Raw genomic sequence first — 22,978 nt, forward strand, 5'->3', positions numbered from 1 at the left:
AGGGGAGCAGTGGGCGGGGTCGGGAGAGGTCTCTGCACCACCATGTGGGTCAGCTCCCTGGCTGGGATCAAACTTGTGCTTCAGTGGCTGAGGACAGCTTCATAGTGCTGCACTTTAACCCCTTGCGCCACCAGGGAGGGCCTCCACCATCCATGTTTTTAATCGACAGAGTGAACATGCCTTTGTGGTGAGGGAAAGCAGGGACTTCACCTACAAAAATTAATTTTCCACCCTCGTCCTGTTTCAGGTCCTGGAACTCATGGTTGGCCAGTGATATAAATGAGCTTGTTGGACTGGGTCGCTGCCCCCACCATGTCGCAGGTTATGTCCAGCCCCCTGCTGACCAGAGGCCATGCGGTCAACCTGGCCCCTTGTGAGGACTCCAGGAGGGCCCTGCACCCAGCACCCAGCCCTAGCCTGGCGCCCCAGTGTCCTTACTACACTACGGAAGGCTGGGGAGCCCAGGCCCTGATGGCCCCCACACCCTGCAAAGGCCCCACTCTCCAGCAGGCCCCACAGCTTGCAGCCAAGGCCAGCTGCCCCCCGCAGTGCCCTGGCGAGCAGGCTTCAGGGGCCCTGGATGAGCTCGACTCCTACATTGGCTTCTCACTGGAAAGCCTCAATCAAATGATCCTAGAACTGGACCCCACCTTCCAGCTGCTTCCCACAGGGACTGGTACCCCCTATGCTGAGCCCACCCCAAGCACTACCTCGAGGGCAAAGAAGGAGGAACCTGAAGCCTTGGGTAAGGACCTGGGCATGGTGCTAAGAGGGAGGCATGGGGGACTGGCTCATGGGGAGGTTTTTTTTCAAGATTTCTTTATTTGTGCATACGAGAACTGGAGTGCAGGCCAGAGGTGCGGGAGTGAGAGGATTCACCAGACAGAGTGGGGACAGAATAGGCAGATCCACTGAAACGCACTGCTCAGGGCAGCAGCAGGTGAGGCAGGAGCGGTCTGCTGTGCCCTGTGGGTCAGCTCCTGGGCCAGGGATCAAACTCGTGCTGCAGTGGCTGCAGACAACTTCAAAGTGCTGCAGCTTAACCCGTTGCACTGCCAGGGAGAGGACTATTCTATCAAATCAGGGGAGCAGGCAATGATGTCCTGCTTGGGTGGGGTGGGGGGAGGTGCTGTGTAGCTCTAAACAAATCACTGACCCTCTCTGTTTTCTCAGCTATAAAAAGAGGCTAAATCTAAATTTCTGTCACTATGCAGTTCTACTTGGCTCCTGAGTTCGGAAAGTGATGACGAATATGTAATTTATAAGAATTTTGCACAGTGCCACGCATATAAATAAGAGCTTGATAAATGTGGGGTCCCTGGCAATCGCTGTTCTACGGTCTCTTTAGGTCCTACCCCGGGCCCCTTGTTATTTCTGTAGGATTGGTATCTGGGTCCAGTGCCTGTATAGGGGAAGAGCTCTCTGGGAAAGCCCAGATGGATGTAGTGGGTTTGGGGAGACAGAAAACAGTCTACTTAGGCTGAAGCAACACTGTTGGGCTGCAGCAACATTGGCCAACATGGAACAACCAGCTCCGTGGTGAGATAGGGGGAGGGCCTCATTTGAAGCGTCTGCCAGTTTTCTTGCTGCCAACATGTCCCTGGATGTGACTCCAGAAAGAGATCACTGTTGGCCACTGTTTGGCATGTCCAGCTTATCAACACCACAGATGTCAACAGCCTCAGGAGCACAGAGAGCAGTGAAACGCACTCAAATAGTGGGATGTGATGATGACGAGTATTTGTTACTTTTGCTTTTAACGTAAGTTAAAAGCTTTCATGGCTGAGTTTAGCAACCAGATGCACAAAGTCCTAAACATTTAACACCAGGTCCCGGTACACACCAAGTGCAGTGTATCCCACACCCTCGGGAGTCTAGAAGCTCCTGCCTTGGCTTCCGGGTCCCAAACAAAGAGCTTCAAGTGTGCCTGAGGCTGATGGTCAAGGAGCCAGGCCAGTGGAGGGGTGGAAAACTGAGCCCCCAGGGGCTGAATCAGGGGCTTAGTCAGGAGCAGACGGGGCCCATGCAGACGTACGGTACTAGGCACTGAGCTGGGGCAGAACTTGTAATCCTCCCAACCCACCCCCATGAGATGAGTGTTTTCATCCTCATTTTATAGATGAAAAAACTGAGGTTGGCAGAGTTGAGTAAGGAGCCAGCCCAGCCCCATTACTGGAGCCAGGCAAAGCTCCCCCAAGCTGTTTACTTCACTTCTTTATAGTCTTGGAGTCCTGATCCACAACCCAGAGATGAGCTCTTACCTCAAAGGGTTGAGGGGGTTAAAAGAAATAGCAGCGGTTGGGTGTTTACCACAGATCCTGGCGCACCACAGTCATTATTTTTATTAAACCCTGGGATTGCGTTTAGGACCAGCCCCAGGGTAGGTTCAGGCTCTGGGGTGGAGGCGAGCGGGGCATCCAGGTCCTCGGCGGGCGCCCCGGGTCTGGTCCCGGCGAGGCCCTCGGCTCCTCCCCCAAGCACTGCCTGCCAAGCCTGTTAAAAGAACGGCTCCATGCTTCGGAGCCTTCCAGCCTCTGAAGGGCAGTCATCACAGGCAAGTCTCTGCAGGGAAGGTGGCGTGGGCCTGACGACTATTAGCAGGCCCAGCCCAGGGTTTTAATGTTCCTGCCCCAAGGCAAGGGTTCCATGCACGCAATGAGATGCCCGCTCAGGCAAGACAGGGTGTGTGGCGGGTCCCGATGTGCGGACTGGCGGTTGCCAACCAGGCCCTCCCTCCCAGGGGCTGAAGGGCAGTTCTCAGCTGGGCACAACCTACGGTCATGAGGACGAGGCCTTCTGACCCTGGGGGGCGGGGGGCCGCCGGGGGCGGGGACTGACAGTGGTCAGAGAGTCCTAGCACTGCCTCGACCTCTCCTCTAACTTCTGCTTGGCAAGTGGGTGAGCGCCCCCATAGAACCTTCTCTGGGTCACTGTGGGTCGCCTTCCAACACCTTCCCCTCAGTCCACCCCTGCCAGTGACAGCATCCTGGGCTGCCCCGAGAGGTCCGCTGGCTGACTGGCCCCCAGCTGTCCTCCTTCTGCGCTCTCATCCATCCTGCTTTAGGGTGTTGAGGGGAGACCCCTACGATCAGGACACTAGCAGGTGCTGGCTGTCTTACCCTGGCAAAATTAAAAGCTGGCCAACCTATATTGACGCTGCCCCGAAATATAAATGGACAGGCTCTGGGGATGCATGACCCTGGCCTGCACCCTATGAAAGAGAGCGGTGACCCCACCTCACAGAAGAGAAAACTCAGCCGGTGGAGGGGAAGTGACGGCCTGACAGGGGCACGCCACACGTGGTCAGGCCTCCAGCTCCAGCTCCTGGATGCTAAAGTCCATGTTCCGGCCAAACCCTGGCTTGGAAATAATCTTCTACCCCCTCAGTCAGGGCTTTACAGAATAAATCTGTTGGGGGGGGTACCTGTATGCCCCTCCTCTGAGGCACCCAGTGCTCACATACCTTCCCCCAGGGTCCCTGCTCCTACCTCTTTCTCGCCTTCCTTCTGACACACTGGGAGAGCCCCCACCGCACAGGGAACGTGGCTTCTAGAAGCGAACATCACACCCCTTTCCTTATCCTCTCTACCACCCCAGCTCCATCTTTGGAGCAGGCCCCCACACTTCATTTTCCAGTCATTTATGCCAGTCGAGGCTGCTTGCCAACTCCAAGGTGCGGGTGTTTAATAACTGCCTCTCCACCCCTCACCCACGTGCCTCCCCCCTCACCACCCGCCTGGTGCTGGCGCCTGCATCCACCCAGCACTGCCCAGACTTGCCCCACTGGCCTGTAAACAGCGGCTGCACCCAGGGGGTGGGGGTGCCGCAGGGGACCCACTTTCCCCCCACCTCACCACATCTACCTCAGGACAACAAGAGAAATGACTCACTGGTGGCTCTGGGTCTCCTCCCTCCTCCCTGCCCTGCTCACTTGGCAGCCAAGCAAGGCCTTTGGTAGGGGGCTGATGACCCGTGGGAGGGCCCAGAGCTTCTGCAGGCTGGAAAACCCTCCCAAGGCGACCGAGCACTTTCTCACTGGGCCAGGCCTTGGGGAAAGGTCCCCAGGAGCCCCAGCGCCTCCTCCAAGAAACCAGAGCACAGGGGACCAGTGGGTTCTCCACTCCCTGCTGTATGGCCTTGGATAACTTACCCAACCTTTCTGAGCCTTGATTTCTCATCTGACCCATGGAAAGGAGTTACCGTGAGGGTTAAATGCATTAAGCGAGGTGACGTGCTCGTGACAGCTCTGGAGCACCTCACTTCATACTGCCTTTATTAAAAACTGGGCCATACATGTTAGCTCGGCCCCCATATCCCTCTGAGCCTCAGTTTCCTCCTCTGTAAGAGCAGGGCCTGCCAGCATTGGGCTAAAATGTTGTTGTGAGCCTTGAGAGGATTGGGAGTGTAAACGATAAAGTGCTATAAAAACAAAAGCTGTGTTCCAACCTTCCAGAAGTTTCCACCCCATTCCGAGGCCTGTTGTCATTCAGAGCGTGTGCAACGTGGAGCCAGACTTTCTCCTCTTGCCCTCAGCAGTGGGACCCCAGGGGAAAATCAGCAAAAAGCAGGCAGATGGGAGATGTCCCTCAAAGCCCACCGGGGCCGGGCCCCAGGCTCGCTCGTCCTCACTACAAGCCCAGGAGGCTGGTTGCAGATGAGGAAACTGAGGCTCAGAGCAGCCAGGGGGGTTACCCACTGCCTCTTGGCGGGAAAGCGGCAGGTTTGTGTGATGACAAACCCAAGCCTGCTCCACTTCCTGGAGCAGCAAGTCCAGGTCAGCCCTCCAGCCCCCACTCTTGTGATGTAACACTCCACCCCCACCCTGCCCAAGCAGGCTCAGACAGAGGCAGCACCGTGAGGAGCAGCCTACCCAGGAGCAGGCTGGGACAGGCAGGGACTCCACCGTCACGGCGGGCCGGGCGAGGGGTGCATGTACCAGAGCCCAAGGGGGTGGGAGGCTGGCACATGGAAAGCTGAGGTGCCATTTCCCTCGGACTCCACTCTGGGAATCTTCCAGAAGGGAGCATCTTGGTGACCACCCCCCTCACCTGGAACAGCACCAAGGACATCTCCCCCTCCCCAGGCTGGAAAGAGGGGTGTCCATCCTCACCCTGAGGAGAAGCTCAGGGTGCCCCCCATCAGGAGGGAACCAGGTTGAGGGGCATGGTCCCTGGGGTCCACCAAGGGCTGGAAAGAGCAGCAGGGGGAGGCAGGCTCCTGCTCTAGAGCCACGTTCTCACACTTAGAGATACACCCAAACCCCGGAGGTCTCGCTAAAACACAGGGCTGACTCGGCAACCCTGGCTGGGCCCTGTGGCAGTGAGGCCCTGAGGGTGCACACGAATCACCTGGGGAACTAAACAAACAAACCCCGAGGCCTGGCCCACCCTGGAGACGCTGATCCAACTGGCTCATGGTGGGGCCTGGGCACTGGGATGCCCAACGCGCAGCGATTGCTTCTAGAATGTGTCTAGATGGAGAAGCCCGGCCATCAGTGCAGGCATAGACTGAGAAACAGTTTCCACGCGGCCTAAGAGGCCTCCAGATGTGACTCAGTCAAGATGTCATTTCCACAGGGGTCGGGGGGTGGGTGGCCAGCAGACACCAAGGAGGGGTCCCCCACTGCACAGGGCTTCTATGTGCCAGGCAGTGTGGTGCCTCCTGTGTCTTTCACTCATCCTTTCACTCACTGTAACCCCAGCGGGTGGAGCAGAGACCCCTCCAATTTGCAGGTCTGGAAAAGGAGGGTGCTGGTAGTGAAGCCCAGCCAAGCTCTCTCACACAGTAAGTGGCGGAGCCAGGCTGTCCAACTCCAAGATCTATGTCCCGTCCACTGCGGGTGGAGGGTGACTTCAGGACTGGGCCCTCAGGGAGACCTGGTGCTGACCCTGACTCCAGCCAGCTTCTCCTCTCCGTGCTTCAGATTCCTCCCCAATATAAGAAAGAAGGTACCAGGGGAATCCAAAGACCCTTCCGGCATTCTCACTCTGTGGGCCACGCTCCCCCGTTTCACCATTGCTCTGTTTCTCCCCCCACAGATATAAAGTACATTGAGGTGACCTCCACCAGATCAAGGTGCCACGACGGCCCCCAGCGCTGCTCCAGCCCGTCCGTCACCCCACCCTTCGGTTCCCCACGCAATGGCGGCCTCCTCCTCTCCAGAGACACCCCCAGAGAGACTAGAAGCAGCAGCGAAAGCCTCATCTTTTCAGGGAACCAGGGCAGCCGGCACCAGCGCCTGCCTCCCCAGTCTGGAGCTCTGTCCGCTCACGCCCCATCCTCTCCCAGCACCTCCATCCCTTGCATGAGGAGTAAGACCTCCAGCCCCCGTGGCTTGGGCTCCCCACTGGTGGCTTCTCCAAGCCTGGAGAAGAGGCCGGGGGCCCCACAGCGGGCCAGCAGGGTCTCCGTGCTGTCGGCCAGCCCAGCGTCGGACGTCAGCGACATGTTTGGAAGGTAGGTCTCGCCACTCCTGCTGTGTCAGTGACACACACGCACACAGATCCTGGGCACCAAAAATAAGGGCACCCTCACATCCACTGGGATCTCAACCCTCCTCAAGCATTTAGAATCTGCAGGATTCAATCTGCAGAATTCCTAACTCCTGCCTATCTGCTGGGAAAACAACCTTTCTGTGTCCTCTCCAGGCCCCACACCACGCATGTCAAGGGAGGTTCTTTGTTTCACCTCAAAGCACAGGGGTGTAAGTAGAATTAGAGGGTCCTGGGATGAACCATTTAGGAAGAGAAACACCACCTTCCTCTTCGCTGCTGGCAAAAGCGAGCAGGCGGAGGCAAGGTGACTGGACAGTATTCAGTCACGGCGGCCCAGTTCTTAGTAACCAAACCACAGGAACTCTGTCCTGCACACCAGGGCTGCTGTGCCAAGGTCACCCCTGACAAGGAGTCTGGGACTCCACAGGGGCCTCTGAGCTCAGGAAGAAGTCTGATGGGCACAGAGCTGGCCTCCTTCTCCTCCAGCGGGGCAATCAGCCATGGACACGGTCCGGCCCAGCCCTAGTCAGGCAGGACGCTTGCGAGGACTGGAGGCGAGGGTGATAGTTCCATGAGACGCCCCTGGCTGGGAAGGCGCTGACCCACATGAACACAAGCTACTTGAAATGACCAAAGATGGCACAGAGCAGGGGTGTTTCTGTAGCCTCCAGCATCCCTCGGGGATCAGGTGGCATGCCCTTTGCTCTGGGCCGTGGTAAGTGACATATGCAGGCCTCTATTTGATGAAAGCTGTGGGCACCCAGATCCTTGCGTGTCACCTCAACACCCTAACACCCTGCCTGTCTGGTGCTGTCACCCCTGCAGCAGCCAGTGCCTCCTCCACTCCAGCTTCTCCAGCCGTCAGTCATCTTCTAGGTCCTTGGAAAGCCCAGCCAGCTCTTGTTCCAGCCTCCACAGCCTGGGCCCTGGGGCCCCGAGTCTGAGAACCAGCGACCTCCAGGCTCCTAGCAACCCCACCCCCAGCATGGGCCAGCCCAGAGCAGCCCACTTCTCATCAATGGCCAAGGAACACGCCAGCAGCTGCCCCCCCTCCATCACCAACTCCATGGTGGACATTCCAATCGTGTTGATCAATGGCTGCCCAGAACCGGGGTCTCCCCCACCCCAGAGGACCCCAGGACACCAGGACTTTGTCCGACCTGGAGGAGCTTCTTCCAGCAACTCCAGTCCGGCCACCAGGAGTCACAGCCAGAAACTGCCAGATGCCTCTCTCATCACGTCCCCAGATGGTACGTTGTAAACCAGTACTGTGGACGCTGTGAGGTTGGCCAGGGCGAGCAGGCGGGCTCAGCAGGGCACACGCTGACGGAAGAGTGCTGAGGGCCAAGGACGGTGCCGGGCCGTGGGACACAGGCATGGACAGGGTCTAGACAGAGGTGGAAACCAAGGGTTACTACAGAGTAAACACAGAGGCCAAGAGATGTTCTAGGCTAAGGGGCCTCAGAGGAAGACCTGATCCTTTTCATGTGGAAAACTAGACAGTTCCGCAGAGGGGGGATATCTGAGCTGGATCTGGAAAGTCGGGCAAAGCCTGTGGCCAGAGAGGAGAGGAAGGGCAACCCCGGGGGGCTGGGGGGCCGAGCATGCCCACAGGCAGGAAGGCGAGGGGCCACAGGCATGCCTAAGAAAGGACTAGTATATTGGGTATGGGGTAAGGTGATGGAGAGCAATCTGGGGCCAGATGGCCCCAAGCTAAGGCGTGGGTTTTTCCCTTTGGGCAAGGGGGCCGGCAGGATCTCGGCAGAGCGGTAGGTCTGAGGCGCACGCTCACCAGGCCCCTCCTGGGGTCGTGTGTGCGGCAGGAGAATGACAGGGCCTGGGTGGGGTGACGTGGGGAGCAGTTTCTATGTTTGGTTCCCTATGGGTTTGCATCGCGAAGAGGTCCAGACAAGTCGTCATGGGGACCTGAACCAGGGTGGGGCTGGCGGTGCGGAGAGAGGCCAGAGCCAGGAGACCCTCAGGACACGGAAGCCGCAGCCCTGATGAGTAACGGGCAACGAGTCAGTCCTAGCGCAGACGCTGACGCTTGTGGGTGATGCGCACTCGGAGCAGGGGGGCGCGGGGGGGGGGGGGGGTCCGAGACAATGCATTCCAGTTTAGACAGCTAAAAACCGCAAGAGGCAAACACCCTCCTCCTCCCCACAGTCTGTGACTACAGGCGCCCAAAAGAACAAAGCCAGCCAAGCCCCGTGCTGTGAGCACAGGCTAAGCGGGGCGCTCCTGGCAGTGCACCTCTCCCAGTGAGCCCCTGGCCCAGGGACCCCCGCCCCTGCCTCCCACCACGACTCCCAGGCTTCACTGTCCCCCCACAGGCACCACAGTGACTTGGTGGCCCTGAGAGGGCTGTGAAGCGCTCGCTCCCACCACAGCTCAGCCCTCTCACCGTGCCACTTGCATGTCCACCCCAGCAAGAGAAAAAGAACAGGACAGCGATGCCCTTGAATCCGTCCTGATTGTCTTCCCAGGACAAATCATCTGCAGATTTTAGTACATTTTTGATAATGATTTTCTTTTTTTTTTTCAAGATTTATACAGAACTGGGGTACAGGCCAGAGGTGCAGGGGCAGGGAGAAGATTCACAAGACTCAGAGTGGGGAGCAGAGGCAGACTGATGAAGCACACTGCTGAGGGGAGCAGCGGGGGGTCAGGGGAGGTCTGCCGGCCATGTGGTCACCTCCAGGGCTGGGGATCGAACTCGCACTGGAGCGGCTACAGCCAGCGTGCAAGTGCTGGGTCCTAACCCGTTGTGCCACCAGGGCGGGCCTATAATGACTTACTTTCAACACATGTTCTCAAGAAGCCGAAACTGAGAACTGTTCCTGACTTGGGGACGCATAGAAATGGGCCCTTTGACTTCTCAAAGCACATTGAATGGGGATGTTCTCATTCTGGGTTTGGGGGTGCCTTAGCATATCACAACTGATAGATACCCTGGGGTCTTATCAAAGTCTGCAAAATATTCTCGGAACGGAATGCATGTCATTTCCCAGCCTCGGGGCCCCTCAGCAGTCTCTGGTTCCCTCCATCCAGGGCCCAGGAGGAAAAGCGCTGTCCCGAATCCAAATCAAGGCCCCTCCCACCTGCCCAGCAGCCTGCTGCACAGATTTGCTGTCTCCTTTTTATCACCTGCTCTTTCATTTTTTCCAAATTTCACCTACCTCTCAGGAAATCATAGGGAGAAGAGGGTGAGACCCCCCAAAATTGATGCATCTCAGAATCCCTTACTTATCCCTTATTTCAGTCCCCACCAGGCCACATCAGTCCCGAGAAACTTGTTTCTCATTAAACGGAGATTTTATCTATTTGTTTGTGATTCATTTCCAAGGATACAAGAGGAGACTCTTAAGTCAAAGATGTGCCAAGCCCTGGAATTTTTCTGGATTTTTGGAATGTGCCTCTTTGGGGACCTGGAGATACAATGGCAGGGGGCAGTGGGGAGCCGGTGAAGGGGACCACTGAGCGGAGACTGCAGAGGCTACCTCGGCTGCCCTCTGTCCAGACTACAGGGTGCCCATTCTGTTTGTCTCCAGGTCCCACCAGAGACATGCAGCCCACCATGAAGTTCGTCATGGACACATCTAAATTCTGGTTCAAGCCAAGCATCACCCGAGAGCAAGGTAAAAGGAAGCACTGTGTCAGGGACAGGAGACCCAGGGATCAGACGTGGGTCCTGCCCTCTACGGCGGGCACGCGAGGTCCCGGGTCATAGCAGTGGAGGGAATGGCGAATGGCATCTCCAGGAAAAGGAGCGGTCCACTGACTGACCTGAGCACCCAAGGGAACAGGACTACAGCGGGAGGGCTGGTGGTCAGATAACAGAAGGGACTTCCTGCGAACAAAAGGTGCTGCTGCCGTGGTTGCTCTATGAAGACACTCAGGGGCGGAGGGACAGGGGCTGTCCAGGTGGGGTGGGGACTGTCTCTGACCCAAGGATTGTTCCAGCGATCGAGTTGCTGAGAAAAGAGGAGCCAGGGGCTTTCATCATGAGGGACAGTTCTTCATACCGAGGCTCCTTCGGCCTTGCCCTGAAGGTGCCGGAGAACCCCACACCTGCCCAGAGCCAGAACCGATCAGGTATGCTCCTGCCTCATAGCGGGTGGAGGGCTAATCGGGCTCCACTGCCAGTTTGCAGCCTGACCTTGGGCCAGTCCCAGAAAGGCCACAGGGGTCCGCGGCCTCCAGCACCCAGCCCTGGGGTGCTCCTCCCCCTGCGTCTGCCTCCCCAAGTCCCCAGAGTCCCTGTTCTGCTCTCCTCGGGGGAAGAAAAAGGGAGAAGTCCCAGCCTCTCCAGGCTGCTCTCCCAGCACCCGCCTGTGGCCAGGCCAGGCGGAAGGCGGGGTGGCCTACTGTAGTCGTAAAGTGTGTGAGCTTATCGCGCGTGTGTGGTAACTTGTCACGTGCGTGGGCTTGCTCATCACACGTGGGATGACTCACCATGCGTGCGTGTGCTGGCTTAGCACGTTTGCCCGAGCCACACGCCTCTGGGCCACCTGCCCTTGCCCCAGGTGCCTCACTTGAGTGAAGGATAAAATTCTACTGTTACAGCACACGGTACCAGCTCCCCTCAGCCCCCAGGGCCGGAGCCCTCACAGAACAAACTGATGACATAACGCAGCTTCCAGCCAGCTAGTGACGCCCCTCCACCCCGCCCTGAGTGATAGGGTGAGGACAGAAACCTGTGTTCTCTACACCCCACCTCTCTGCCTAAATAGGGAGGTGACTGGGCTGTGCTGGTGATGGAGGAGATCTTGCTAGAGGCGACAAGCCCAAAGAGAGTCAGGCGCCGCCCTCGGGCGGGGGGCGAAGGGCAAGGGCCCCGTGCGCCTCCGAGGACCAGCCTGGGCCCAGCCGAGGCCATCTGGGGAGAATAATGGTAGCCCGATGGTAGGGGCCACTATTGGTAAGCCAGGCTGGAGAGAAGTTTTGAACAGTCATCGAGAACCACCCCCAAAAGCTCTTGAGACCGAGAGAAAGGTCTCCTCGAGGGACGGAAAGGAACACAGACGCCTTGAAGCAAAGCGCCGGCGCCCCTTGGCGCCCCTTTCTGGAGGCCCTGAGGACAGGGCTCTGGCCCACGGTCCAGAGGGATGGACAAGTTCAGCTCTGACAGACCCAGGGGAAGCAGGTCAGGCAAGGAGCAGGTGAGCGTCCGTCCAGCACCCGGCCAGGGAACGCCCACCCACGTGCGCTTTTTGCTCCTCTGTCCAGGGGAGGACAGCAGTGACCTTATCCGCCACTTCCTCATCGAGTCTTCCGCCAAAGGGGTGCATCTCAAAGGAGCAGACGAGGAACCCTACTTTGGTGAGGCCCTGCCCCTGCAGGCCCATGGGTGGGCCCCAGCTTCTGGGCTGGGAAGGCGGCCTCGGGAAGGCTTTCTCACGCGGGGCTCCCCGTCTCTTTGCAGGGAGCCTCTCGGCCTTTGTGTGCCAGCATTCCATCATGGCCCTGGCCCTGCCTTGCAAGCTCACCATCCCACAGAAAGGTGGGCCTGGGCCCCGGGGAACGGCTAACGGCGGGCCACACTCTCTGATCTCTCCAGAAAGGCCCCAGCAGTCATTTCTCACCTATGTATGGATGATTTTAGGATCAAATAGTCAAAGAGCATTCCCTAGGGTCAGCCGAGGTCTCTACTTCCTACCTGAGAATTTGAGGTCAATCCGACCCTCAGTCTCCTCACCTGTGAATTGGGCACTGTCATCCCCACGCCTGATGGGGTTCAGGGGGTTCAGAAGACAACTCAGGCCAGCAGCTTAGCACCATGCCCAGCACAGAGTAGGCACCTGAAAAAGAATTGTCCTTTTTGAGAGGCTGGATCAGGAAGGAGCATGAATCTGCCCGTTTGGAGAGTTTGGGGTTTTTTCCCAGCTCCCCACCTCTCTGTGCCCTTGCAAAGTAGATGTTGCCCTGACCTCCCCTGCTTTACTGATTTTAACAAGGCGAGCCCAGGGAGCTAAGTGACCCCCCAAAGGCTCAGCCCAGCAGGACCCTGGCCCAGGCGCAAGGACCAGGAGAACCCCAGAGGAATATGGCAAAGAAAGCCCCTGGGTTGGGGCCCCCCCACCTGAAGACCAGGTCAAGGTCACTGTAGCCATGCAGGGCAGGGACTGGCGAGGGGGAGGACGGACCAGGAGGTTTGCAAGCTGGTCGTTGGGGGAGTGCAAGTGACCTCACTTGCCCAACTGCAGTAATCACACCTGGTTTCTCGGCCAAGTCACTTCCCTGAGGTCCGGGAGGAGGCGGGAGAAGTTAAAAGGGTTTAATGGGGCCTGCTCTGAGGAGCTAAGAGCGGGCTTGTTCCTTTGCTTTGGCTCAGAGTTGGGAGGTGGAGTCGGGGCCTCAGACCCCTCTGTGGACGGCCAGTCTGCCTGCCTGAAGAGATCTGCAGGTGAGTGAGCGGAGGGCGCCGCCGTGCCGCTCCCCGCGGGGCACCCCGCCCCGCGCACGCAGGCACAGGCCCACACGTGTCTCCCATCACCACCTCATTTCTTCATTTTAACAAGGTGCCACGTCCCCGCCCCGTAAACCCAGACATGAGAAGCTGCAGGCAGAGGGCCAGGGGAGGAGGGGCGCGAGAGTGGTGGGCGGCACTTCCCTGGGTGCACGGACATGCCGGGTCTGGGGGGCGGGGGGGGAGGGCCTGTGGGGCCACAGTCAGGTCCGAGTCCAGAGGCCTCTCCGCCCCGCGTGTCCAGAGCCCGGCACAGATCCGCACTGGTCTGTGACAGCCCTGTTCGGTCACAGAGCGGAGCGCCCTGCCCGCCCTTGCCTTCTCTTCCTTCTCTACAAGGAGCCAGGGCCCCAGGCAGGGTGGGGGAGAAGTGGCGCCACAGGTCAGGACCCAAGGAAGTTCTGCCAGATGCCCTGCGGGCAGGTCAGCACCCTGCCTGTGTCCTACCCTGGAGGGCCAGAGCAGAGCAAAGCAACTGACAAGCCCAAAGTACTCTGGGGTTGGCCCCAAATTACAGTCACCCTCCCTGTCTGCCTGCCCGGTGGCTCAAAGAGCAGCCCCACTGGAGTCCTGAAAAAAGAAAGTTCCCCTCTGCCCTGGCTCTGGGCAGAGAGAAGACCAGGGTCTAGGTGACCCCTCAACCCGCTGCATGGACCCTGGCAGAACCCCAAAGCAGCGTCTGCCTCCCACAGGCTGCCACGTCCTATACTTGAGCTCTGTGGGCGTGGAGACCCTGACGGGGGCACTAGCCGTGCGCAAGGCCATCTCGACCATCCTGGAGAGGGACGTCCTCCCCACGCCCACGGTGGTCCACTTTAAAGTCACGGAGCAGGGCATCACGCTGACGGACGTCCAGAGGAAGTAAGGGTCCTGCTTTGCCCTGGGCTCAGACCTGGCAGGGTGAGCCAGGCGGTGTGGGCAGGAGACGAGGGGAGAGTTCAGGTCCTGGAGCCAGTGGGGTCAGTAAGGCCCTGAGTGACCCAGGCAAGTTCTCTGCCTTCTCTGCGCCTCACGCCAAAGGCCTCCCAGAGGCCCCTTCCCTGTGGCTGATGGAGAGAGAATTAGCTGGTCTTAGTGGGCACCTAAGTCTGCACCTGTGGGTGCCAGCATGGCAGACCTCAGAGACAGTGGGGTGAGGTCACTGCTTCGGGGCTCAGGGAGCCCAGCTCTGGAGGAACAAGAGATGACCAAGACCGGATTCTTATCCTCAAGTCATTAAGTAGCATGGTGGGCCGGGAGAAGAAGGGGGCACAGACAGGAACCCCAACAGATGCAGCCTATGATAGGAAAAAGTGTAAGCCTGGGCCTCAGGGCCCAGCAGTGGGACAGGTCACAGCCGGCGTTAGGAGTCTAACTGGGAGGCTTCTCGGAAGGGGGGACACCTGGCGGGGGCGGGCGGCAGGCGATGGTGAAGTGGGCAGAGCACCAGCGCGCTCTCCCCAGCACCCCCCTCTCCCCACCTCCCAGGGTGTTCTTCCGGCGCCATCACCCTCTCGCCACCCTCCGCTTCTGTGGCATGGACCCCGAGCAGCGGAAGTAAGTGGCGGGGGTCAAGGACCCCCATGCGGGGCCTGCTGACTCTGGGGTAGGAGTCAGAGTGCTGTACGGGCAGGGTGGGTGGTGCCTCTGCTGCCCACTGCGTCCTGGGCACTCATGCCACCGCTTCCTTCCCCGCAGGTGGCAGAAGTACTGCAAGCCGTCCTGGTAAGGCCTCCACCCAGCCAGACACCCCTGCACCCCGAGGGAAGGGAGCTAGGGGAGGCGGAGCCCCCAACCCGAGGAACCCCCTGTTCCCACCTGGTGGTGGAAACACTGCCTGGGAGCCCTCAGTCTTATGTGGGGGTCTTGATCTGTGGGGTACCACCCTCTGAGAAATCAAGGCCTATCTGTGCCTTCAGGAATCTTCCACTGTGAAAGGGAAAACCCCAGTCCTGTCCTGGGGATCCCCCATTCAAAATGAGGGAAACCCAGACCTCGAGTTTGGAGATCTGCCCATCTGGCAGGGAGTCAATGTCCAGTCCTGGCATCACCAGGCAGGGAAGGGGCAAGAGAGAGGCGCACTGTGTGGCCTGAGCCCCACCGGGCACCCTGGTCCCCGCCCTCACTCAGCCTGCCCTCTCCCTGCAGGATCTTCGGGTTTGTGGCCAAGAGCCAGACTGATTCGCAGGAGAACGTGTGCCACCTCTTTGCTGAGTACGACACGGTCCAGCCGGCCGCTCAGGTCATCAGCCTGGTGAGCACCCTGCTGCAGGACACAGACAGGCTGTAGCAGGAGGGAGCCTCCTTGTGCGCCCCAGACATCCCTCGGGAAGGGAGAAGCCCTGAGCAGGGCCCAGCTTGGGCTGGAGGAGAACAGTACCCGGCACTCTGGAGCTGCGGTGACCTTCAGTGGTGACCTTCAGCCAGACCCTCCTGGGCCCCAGGTTTCTCAGCCCTGCAAGGAGGCCAACACACAGCATTGATCTTCTCGGACTTTGATGAGCATCTCATTGAGCTTTCTAAGATCCGGAAGGATGCTCCCATGAAAGGGAGGACCCCCCAGCACTACCACTTCTGAGGTGAAAACAACCTCTGAGGACCCCTGAGGCCATCAGCCAAGACACTACCAATGGCCTGAGCTAGGCATGGCTGATGGTTCTGGGGCAGCCGCAGATGCTGGGTTGGGATACCTGGGCCCTGGCCACGCGGGCCCGGCTCAGACGGCCGACTTCCCTCCAGAATTCTCCTTTTCCCTACTTTCTTGACCATTTCTTGGGCAGCTGTTCCCAAGACAAGAGTGTGTCTGCCTGTTCTGGATCCTTTAGGTCACTGTAACTCTGGTTGTTGGAGCAACTTAAGAAGGGGACATTGGCCCCCAAGGTCAGAGACAATCAGCTGTCCTCTTGTTCTTGTGATCTCTATCTCTCCATTGCCAGCAAGGATCCGTCCCGTCTTTTCAAGTTTCTTGGTAACCAAGTGTCTTCTAGCTGCATCCCAGCTAGCTAGCTAGTGTTTGTTTCTCACACCCGGAGAATGGTTCTACCTCAGTGGCAGTCTTGCTGAGACCATCCTGCCCCCCACCCCACCCCCCCAAACACCCACACACACCTGCTGTAGTGGTGTGGCGGCCGTCAGCTTCACACCACATGGGGGCAGCAGAGAGTCAAGAATGTGACGGAAGCCACGGGCCTTCCCGAAGCAGGGCCTGTTTTCTGCCCACCGCACACCCCCAACCCTGAACTAGTTTGTCTAGCAGGCCTGGGGCGCTAAAGACACCACGCCATGGGGGTGGAAGGGGCCTTAGAGAAGAAGCCCATTCACTAGCTGAGGAGAAAGGCCTGCCTCCTTCCAGCTGCAGGCCCTGCCAAAGCATCATGGCATCTTTGACCAAAGTCTGATGAGCTTAAGGTTGTGATTTCAACCCAGAAAAACAAACCAGACTGTAGAGGCCCTCGGCCAGCAGGAGCAGCTGAGACCAGCTCGCCCAGCCCCTGACCAGGCCTTGCCTCATCCCCTGAGGCTGCAGAATGCTGGACAGCCTGCTCAAGGTCACACTATCTCAAGGTCACAGCCTGGGGGTGACAGAGTGCCCCCCCCAAACCCTTGGGTCCTTGTGTAGTTCCCATCACAGAAAATCAAGTGTCTGTCTTTTACACAAGTCGGTTCTAAGCAGGGCTGCTCCCTCAGACACAGAAACATGAACAGGGAGGGGACCTGCTGGCAGGGAGAGTCTGTGTCTGAAAGACCAGGGATGCCAGCTCCCCACAAAGACACTGAATACACTGCAGAGGGGAACAGTGGGAGAGACAGGAAAGACCTGCTGTCCCCCACATCTCCAGCACACTTTTTCTCTGTGACCCCTTTCCTGCTACCCTGCCAGGAAGACAGAAAGGTTGGGGTTTCCCCTGAGTCCGGTGGCCTAAGGTCAGTATATAGCACTGCTGATTAACCCCCAGGCCTCACCAGGGGCCCCCTGTGGGTTGAGGAGATACATAGGCCCTCAAGGGGAGTTCAGCAGAGTCCCTCAACCCAGAGGTGCCTCGAGCTACCAGCTCAGACCCAGAGTCCTGGACCACAGCCCCTGACTCCACCTGGGCCTTGGGCTCTGCTCCCAACTTCTCCAATCCCGGGGCTTACCTCCTCTGACCGTCCTCAACCGCAGCTGCAGATGGGATTCAAGACTGGGGGCCACGTCTCACCAGGTGTGCGGCAGGAGGGGCGGGAGGGCTTAGCTTTCCTTCAGAACGCGGGAGGGGACAGCTTGGTTCATGTTTGGGCTGAGCTGCAGCAGGGCCTGCCCTGGAGGGCTGTGAAGAGACCTCCCAAGGGCCTTGCGTCCCACAGAGAATCCCCTGCCTCCTTTCCCACCGCAACTGCAGTTTCAACCCTCCTTCTGCTGGCCAGCCGTGGACGGAGTCCACGGAAGGTGGCCATCTCTGTGGCACTGGACCACAGGCAGCTTCACCTGGACTTCTGCTGGAGGGCAGAGCAGCCAGTCCCGCCAGTGTGGGGGCCTGGAGGGCAGAGGGAAGGACACTTACCAAGAGCCAAGAGAAGAGGGGTCTTTGTATTTTTTTTTGAAAGACTTATTTTTGTTTTTGTTTGCCTGCAAGAACTGGGGTACAGGACAGATGTGTGGGTGGTGAGAGACAGGATGGGGAGCAGAAGGCAGATGGACTGATATGCACCACTGAGGGGAGCAGCAGACAAGACAGGAGAGGTCTGCCATGCCATGTGGGTCAGCTCCGGGGCAGGGGATGGAGCTCTTGCTGCAGTGGCCAACAGCTTGATAGTGCTGAGACTTAACCCCTGCACCCCAGGGAGGCCCAAGAAGAGGGGGCCTTTATACCCAAACAGGGTCGCCCAGGAGTTTTCCCTCCGGGAGTTCAGCCCTTGGTCTGAAGACCCCTCCCCAATACCCCTCCAGAGTCACTTCTCCCAACTTTCCACCCCTCTCCCTCCCTTTCTCCATCCTTCTCTCCACACATACACCACTCACCCATCCCTTCCTCATATGCCCTCTTCTGGTTTCTCTCCTTGCTCAACTTTCTCCTCATTACACCTCCATCCAGCCACCCTCAAACCCATCCTGCCCTTCTACAAAACTTTCCCTCTTTCTCTTGTCCCATATAGTTCCCTTGCTCCTCTGTCCCAGGTATCCGGACACAAAAATGCCCAGCTGCTGCTGACGTTGATGGGGAGGGAAGAGACACCCCCTGCACTGCCAACAACTTTTCAAAACTCAGATGCCCATGCCCCTAGACTGTCTCTTCTCTAGCCGCAAAGAGCCCTCTCCAGAAGCTGAAGCACCCTCACCCCACCCCATCTGCCCGTCCGCTCCGCTGTATCATCCTTGCCTCCAATATTCACCTCTCACAGCATCCAAGACCCTTGGCCTCCCTGGTGGCCTAGGGCCTAAGTCTCAGCCCTGTCACCGCCATGGCCTAAGTTCAATCCAGGGAGCTGATCCACATGGCGCAGCAGACCTCTCCTGCCTCACCTGCTGCTCCCCTCAGCAGTGTATTTCAGTAGATCCGCCTGTTCTGTTCCCCACTCTGAAGGGGATGTTACCTACTCTGAAGGCAATGTTACCAAGAAGGTAAGATTTGAGTTGGGCCTTCAAGCATTTCTAAGAGTCTGGCACACAGAGAAGGGGAGAAACTGACTTTCCTTGGGGGCCTCCTTGTGCTGAGCAGTATGTGAAGCCCACTATCTATGGCTAGTGCTTTACAGAGCAGATAATGAGAGTTAAGGGGTTACTTGCCCACACTCACCTAGCTAAAAATAGATAGGAACAGGATTCTCAAAATGTGCCCGTCCCACTGCCTCGGCACTCTCAGGTGAGCACAGGGACGAATTTGTGTGTGAAGCTCTCAATCATGAAGATATACCATGTTCAGTGTGACTGATGATATTGTACCAAGAGAGCTAGTGAGAGAAGAATCAAAGGAACGAGGCAGGAGGCAAAGTACCAAGAACCTTGAGTGCTAAGCTGAGAACATGCAGGGAATGAATATGTGTTGCGTTAATTAAGTATCTGGACTCGGGCCCACTGTTTACAGCCACAGGGGTTGCCTGACGCAGTCATACATGGCGACCCGCGTGGACTTCATCTGAGAGCTGGGCGTGATCTGCCAGCTCTGTGCTTTAGAAAGACGACTGCAGGGGCAGGAGACAGGATCTGAAACCTGGATTGAGAAGAAACATGATGGAACAAGGAAGCTGAAAGGACTTCACACTCAGGCCAGGAAAGGGAGAGCACTTAAGAGCAACTCTGACCTAGAGACAGACCTGGCAGAAGATCCTTGATCTGGGCCTGGGCCCTCGGTTCTCTTTGAACTTGGGAGGACCAATTGGCAAAAAGTAAGACCAGAAGCCCCCATCCCCTTGCAACAGTCCTCCCAAGCTGTGTGGTAGAGCACTATAAATTAGGTGACTTATCCAATAGACATTTACTTTCTCACAGTTCTGGAGCCCGGGGGTCCAAAATCAAGGTGCCAGCATGGTGGATCCTGGTGCCGGCTCTCTGGGACTTGCAGATGGCCGCCGCCTCGTGCTCACGTGGCCTATGCTCAGTGCGTGGAGAGACACTGTTCTCTCCCTCTTCTTAGAAGGTCGCAGTTCCTGCTGGATTAAGACCCCAACCATGAACTTCATTACCTCCTATAAGTCCTGTCTCCAAATACAGTCACATTAGGGAGCAAGGCTTCAACGTGTGAATGAGGGCGGAGAGGGCATCATTCAATCCATAGCACCCCTCCAGGTACGACCCTGCCCCAGACATGTGCCTCACCCCCTTTGTCCCCTGAATCCTGGCCAGACTGGGGCCTTTACCCCCAGCAAAATGGATCCTCTTCTTCCCGACTGTGCTTTGGAACCAGCGGGGCCTTGTTTTGTAACTTTCCTGGAAGGCGTCTCAGCCATTCACCTCTCCCCAGTCAAACCTTGCCAACAGGGGCAAGAGGAGCCTGGCTTGGGCAGGGAGACAACCAGGAGGAGGGATCCAGGGAGAATGAGGAGGGGGGCGGAGGAGAGAGAATGCCACTGCTGCTTCAGCAAGTCTGCGCTGAGCTTCTGTGTGAACACAGGGCTGGCCAGGAGGGGGCACCAGGTCTGCCGTGCCCTCCTCCTTGGCATTGTTCTGGGTTTGGGCTAAAGCACTCCGTGCACACCAAAATGGACTTCCCTGGGTCGCTTCAGTCTCACTCACACTCACACTCACACACACACACACACACACACACACACACACACCTCCCATCTTCAGAATTAAGAATTTGAAGCCTGGGAGGTCAGGCCGGAAGACCTGCAAGACAGGTCCCCTCTACCATCCATGAGCCGCCTGACTTAGAGCAAGTCACTCTTCTGGGCACTGGGCCGCAGTTTCCCTAGTGGTAACACCAACCAACAAAACAGAGCAGTGGGAAACCTGACGCCGTGCCGGACACTGAGCCCTTTGCTGCCAGGCAGCACTGCGTCCATCCGTCCATCCGTATGAGGAAGCCAGGATTCGTGCTCAACGTTGGATGGGGGGCTTGAGAGGAAAAGGCCCGCTGGACCCCCGCGTCTAAGACAGTGCCCAGCACGCGCCAGGCCTGCAGTTCGTACTGTGGGCGGCTTCGCCGTGTTCAATCTCCACAACGATAACAGCAGCACTGTTCCTTGCGTAAGGGTGCGAGAGCGCGAGGGGCTTGAGTACTGCTACTCATTTGTGGGATACAGAACTGTGGATTAGGACGCTAAGTGCACTTCCCAGGCGCCAACCTTAAGCGGCGGAATGAGATCTGAACCCAGTGTATCTGGACCCAAGGCCAAAGTGAAGGTGGTAATGACATTTGGAACCAGAGGTCATCAAACCCATTCCCTTGTCTGCGTGGACCAGGAGAGGACTGTCTGCCCCTCCTGGGGTCTCTGTAACCCCCGGCTTCCCCACGAGGGCTTCCTCCTGGCCGCACCCTCGGCCCTTGCCCTCAGCTGCTCCAGATGCTGAAAGAGACGTTCCTCCCTCTTCCTGCGGGTTGGAAGGCAGCTCATTGGCCCCATCATCTTCCACTGGGGCTTCTGTTCCCCAAACCATAGCCCTTACTTAACTTCCTCTTTCTGGCGCCTGGAGAGTATATGGTTCTATTTGGGCGCCCAGAGATGCCCCAGGCTCCATGGGGTGATGGGGCATAAAGAACATTGCCCTGAGTTCTAATCCACTTCTGCCATTAGCTTGTTTATGCCTCCAGACACGCGAGACCAAGACCCTCCAGGCCTCGGTTTCCCATCTCTGTCTGGGGGGAGCTAAGCAAGACCTTGAAGGCTGTCTCCAGCCCTGATCTTCAAAGAAGTGACCTTTCTCACTGACCAGAACTTCGCCTCTCCCCACCTTCACCCCAAATCCCCTCCCCACCGCTGGGACACTGCCCCAGTTTCCTGTGTGGTCTGCTCATTTTCCTGATCCCACCCAGAACTTGGGGATCTGCCTCCTGGCAGCTCTGCGCTCCCCCACTCTGAGCCTGCTCTGACTTTGGGGTGCTGACTGCTCCTGCCTCTGCCCATGCCCAGAGTCCCCCACAGGTCACCATCTGCAGGACCCCCTCTGCATGCTGCCTGCCCCAGCCTACAGGACTCTCATCACAGGCCCCCCCACCCGCCCTTACAGAGGCTATTTGCATTTGAAAGGCCATCTGCCCTCAAAAAAAGAAAACTTCTAAACCATTAAGGCCCCAGTTGACATTTTAATATAAATTCCTCTGGACCTGGGATTTAGGAATCAGCCTGCCTCTAAATTCCTCAACAGGCAGTCTCTTTGGGGGAGGGCTTTGTTTTCACCACAGCCCCTCCCTGTGTCTTTGGGCTAGGCCTGCCCAGGGCTTTGGGGAGCGGGGGTGGTCACAGACCCTGGGAGCTAGGTTGGGCTGGCCTGGCCTGACCCCTCACACAGGCTGCGATCAAGCCAGGGTCACGGAGCAGTCACATGTCACTTTGAATGAGAAGCCTTGAGCTGAGGCTGAGAAATGAAGTTGGGAAACAGCTCTGCCAAAGGCAGTTGGGCTTTTTTTCCCTCTTATGTTTTTTTGGGGGGGAAAAAAACCCTCTATTGTCCGACTACCCTTCCATGATGCTGGAAAATTGAATTTATTTCCTGAACAGTCTGGTCCAATTTCCCCTGGGTGGGGACGAGGCTGGGCCCGCCTCCCTGCGGCTCCAACTTAGAAGCTTCTGACTCTGCTCACAGATGGGGACCAGTGAGGGAGGCAGGGGCCCCCAGGCCTGGCCTGGCAGGCGGCAGCCTACCCCCACCCCAGTCGCTCCCACGTTAGCCCCTGGGTTTGGGGAAACTCCTTTAACTGCCTGTTCTCTCACTGTCAACAACCGGGCCTGCCAGCGGCAGTCTGCTGCCCCCACCACCCCAGCTCTCCACCCCTGTCCATCTGTGTCCCCCAGGCTCCCATCTCTTGTCTGGACCCTCGGAACAAGCTGGTGGGCTACGGCTGTGCAGCATTTGTGCTGACCGCCAGGCTGGGGGGGGGGGGGGGGACCTTCTGAAGCTGGGCAGCTGCCAGGCCAGAAATGATGGGAAGCCTGGGCCCTGCCCAGTCTCAGCCCTCCCACCCCACCCTCACACAGAAGGCTCTCGTCTAAGGAGGCCAAGGAGGCCAGGAGAGGGGGGATCACCTGGGACCACTCCAGGAGGCCAGGGACAGGTGTGGTCAGCCTGCAGCTTTGCTTCGCAGTTGAGGAGGGAAGGGGGTGCTGCCCCCAGAGGGGCCTGTCAATGAGTGCCCACCCAAGCCCTGCGAGAGATGTGTCCTCGGCCACCCACCTCCCCCATGGGTAAATAGGAAAGTTCCCAGACACTGGCCCAGTGAGAAGAGAAGCACCGTCTCTTCCAGCCCCAGAGCAGAGGAACACCCTCACCCCACTCCCGAGTCACCCCCTCTCCCTTTGCGGGGAATGACTGTTGGTGGACTGCTGAGACGGGCCACAGACCACGAGAGACCCATCTGTTTCCAATCAGGAGAGCAGGTTTCCAGATCAGAGATGGCAG

General features: G+C 58.1%; 1 protein-coding gene across 1 annotated transcript; it reads left to right on the forward strand.

Moving 5' to 3' along the window:
• The first annotated feature begins 312 nt into the window (after window positions 1-312).
• TNS4 (tensin 4) lies at window positions 313-15,381 on the forward strand. The gene is made up of 12 exons (XM_004684220.2): window positions 313-745; window positions 6,039-6,456; window positions 7,320-7,744; window positions 10,046-10,132; window positions 10,458-10,589; window positions 11,724-11,816; window positions 11,920-11,997; window positions 12,829-12,900; window positions 13,656-13,824; window positions 14,431-14,499; window positions 14,641-14,667; window positions 15,091-15,381. The coding sequence occupies exons 1-12, from the start codon at window positions 313-315 to the stop codon at window positions 15,230-15,232; spliced, it is 2,145 nt and encodes a 714-aa protein (XP_004684277.1). The 3' UTR covers window positions 15,233-15,381.
• Window positions 15,382-22,978: the final 7,597 nt, after the last annotated feature.

The sequence above is a fragment of the Condylura cristata genome, unplaced genomic scaffold (assembly GCF_000260355.1).
Source record: "Condylura cristata isolate star-nosed mole 26May11 unplaced genomic scaffold, ConCri1.0 scaffold00017, whole genome shotgun sequence".
NCBI classification, from domain to species: Eukaryota; Metazoa; Chordata; class Mammalia; order Eulipotyphla; family Talpidae; genus Condylura; species Condylura cristata.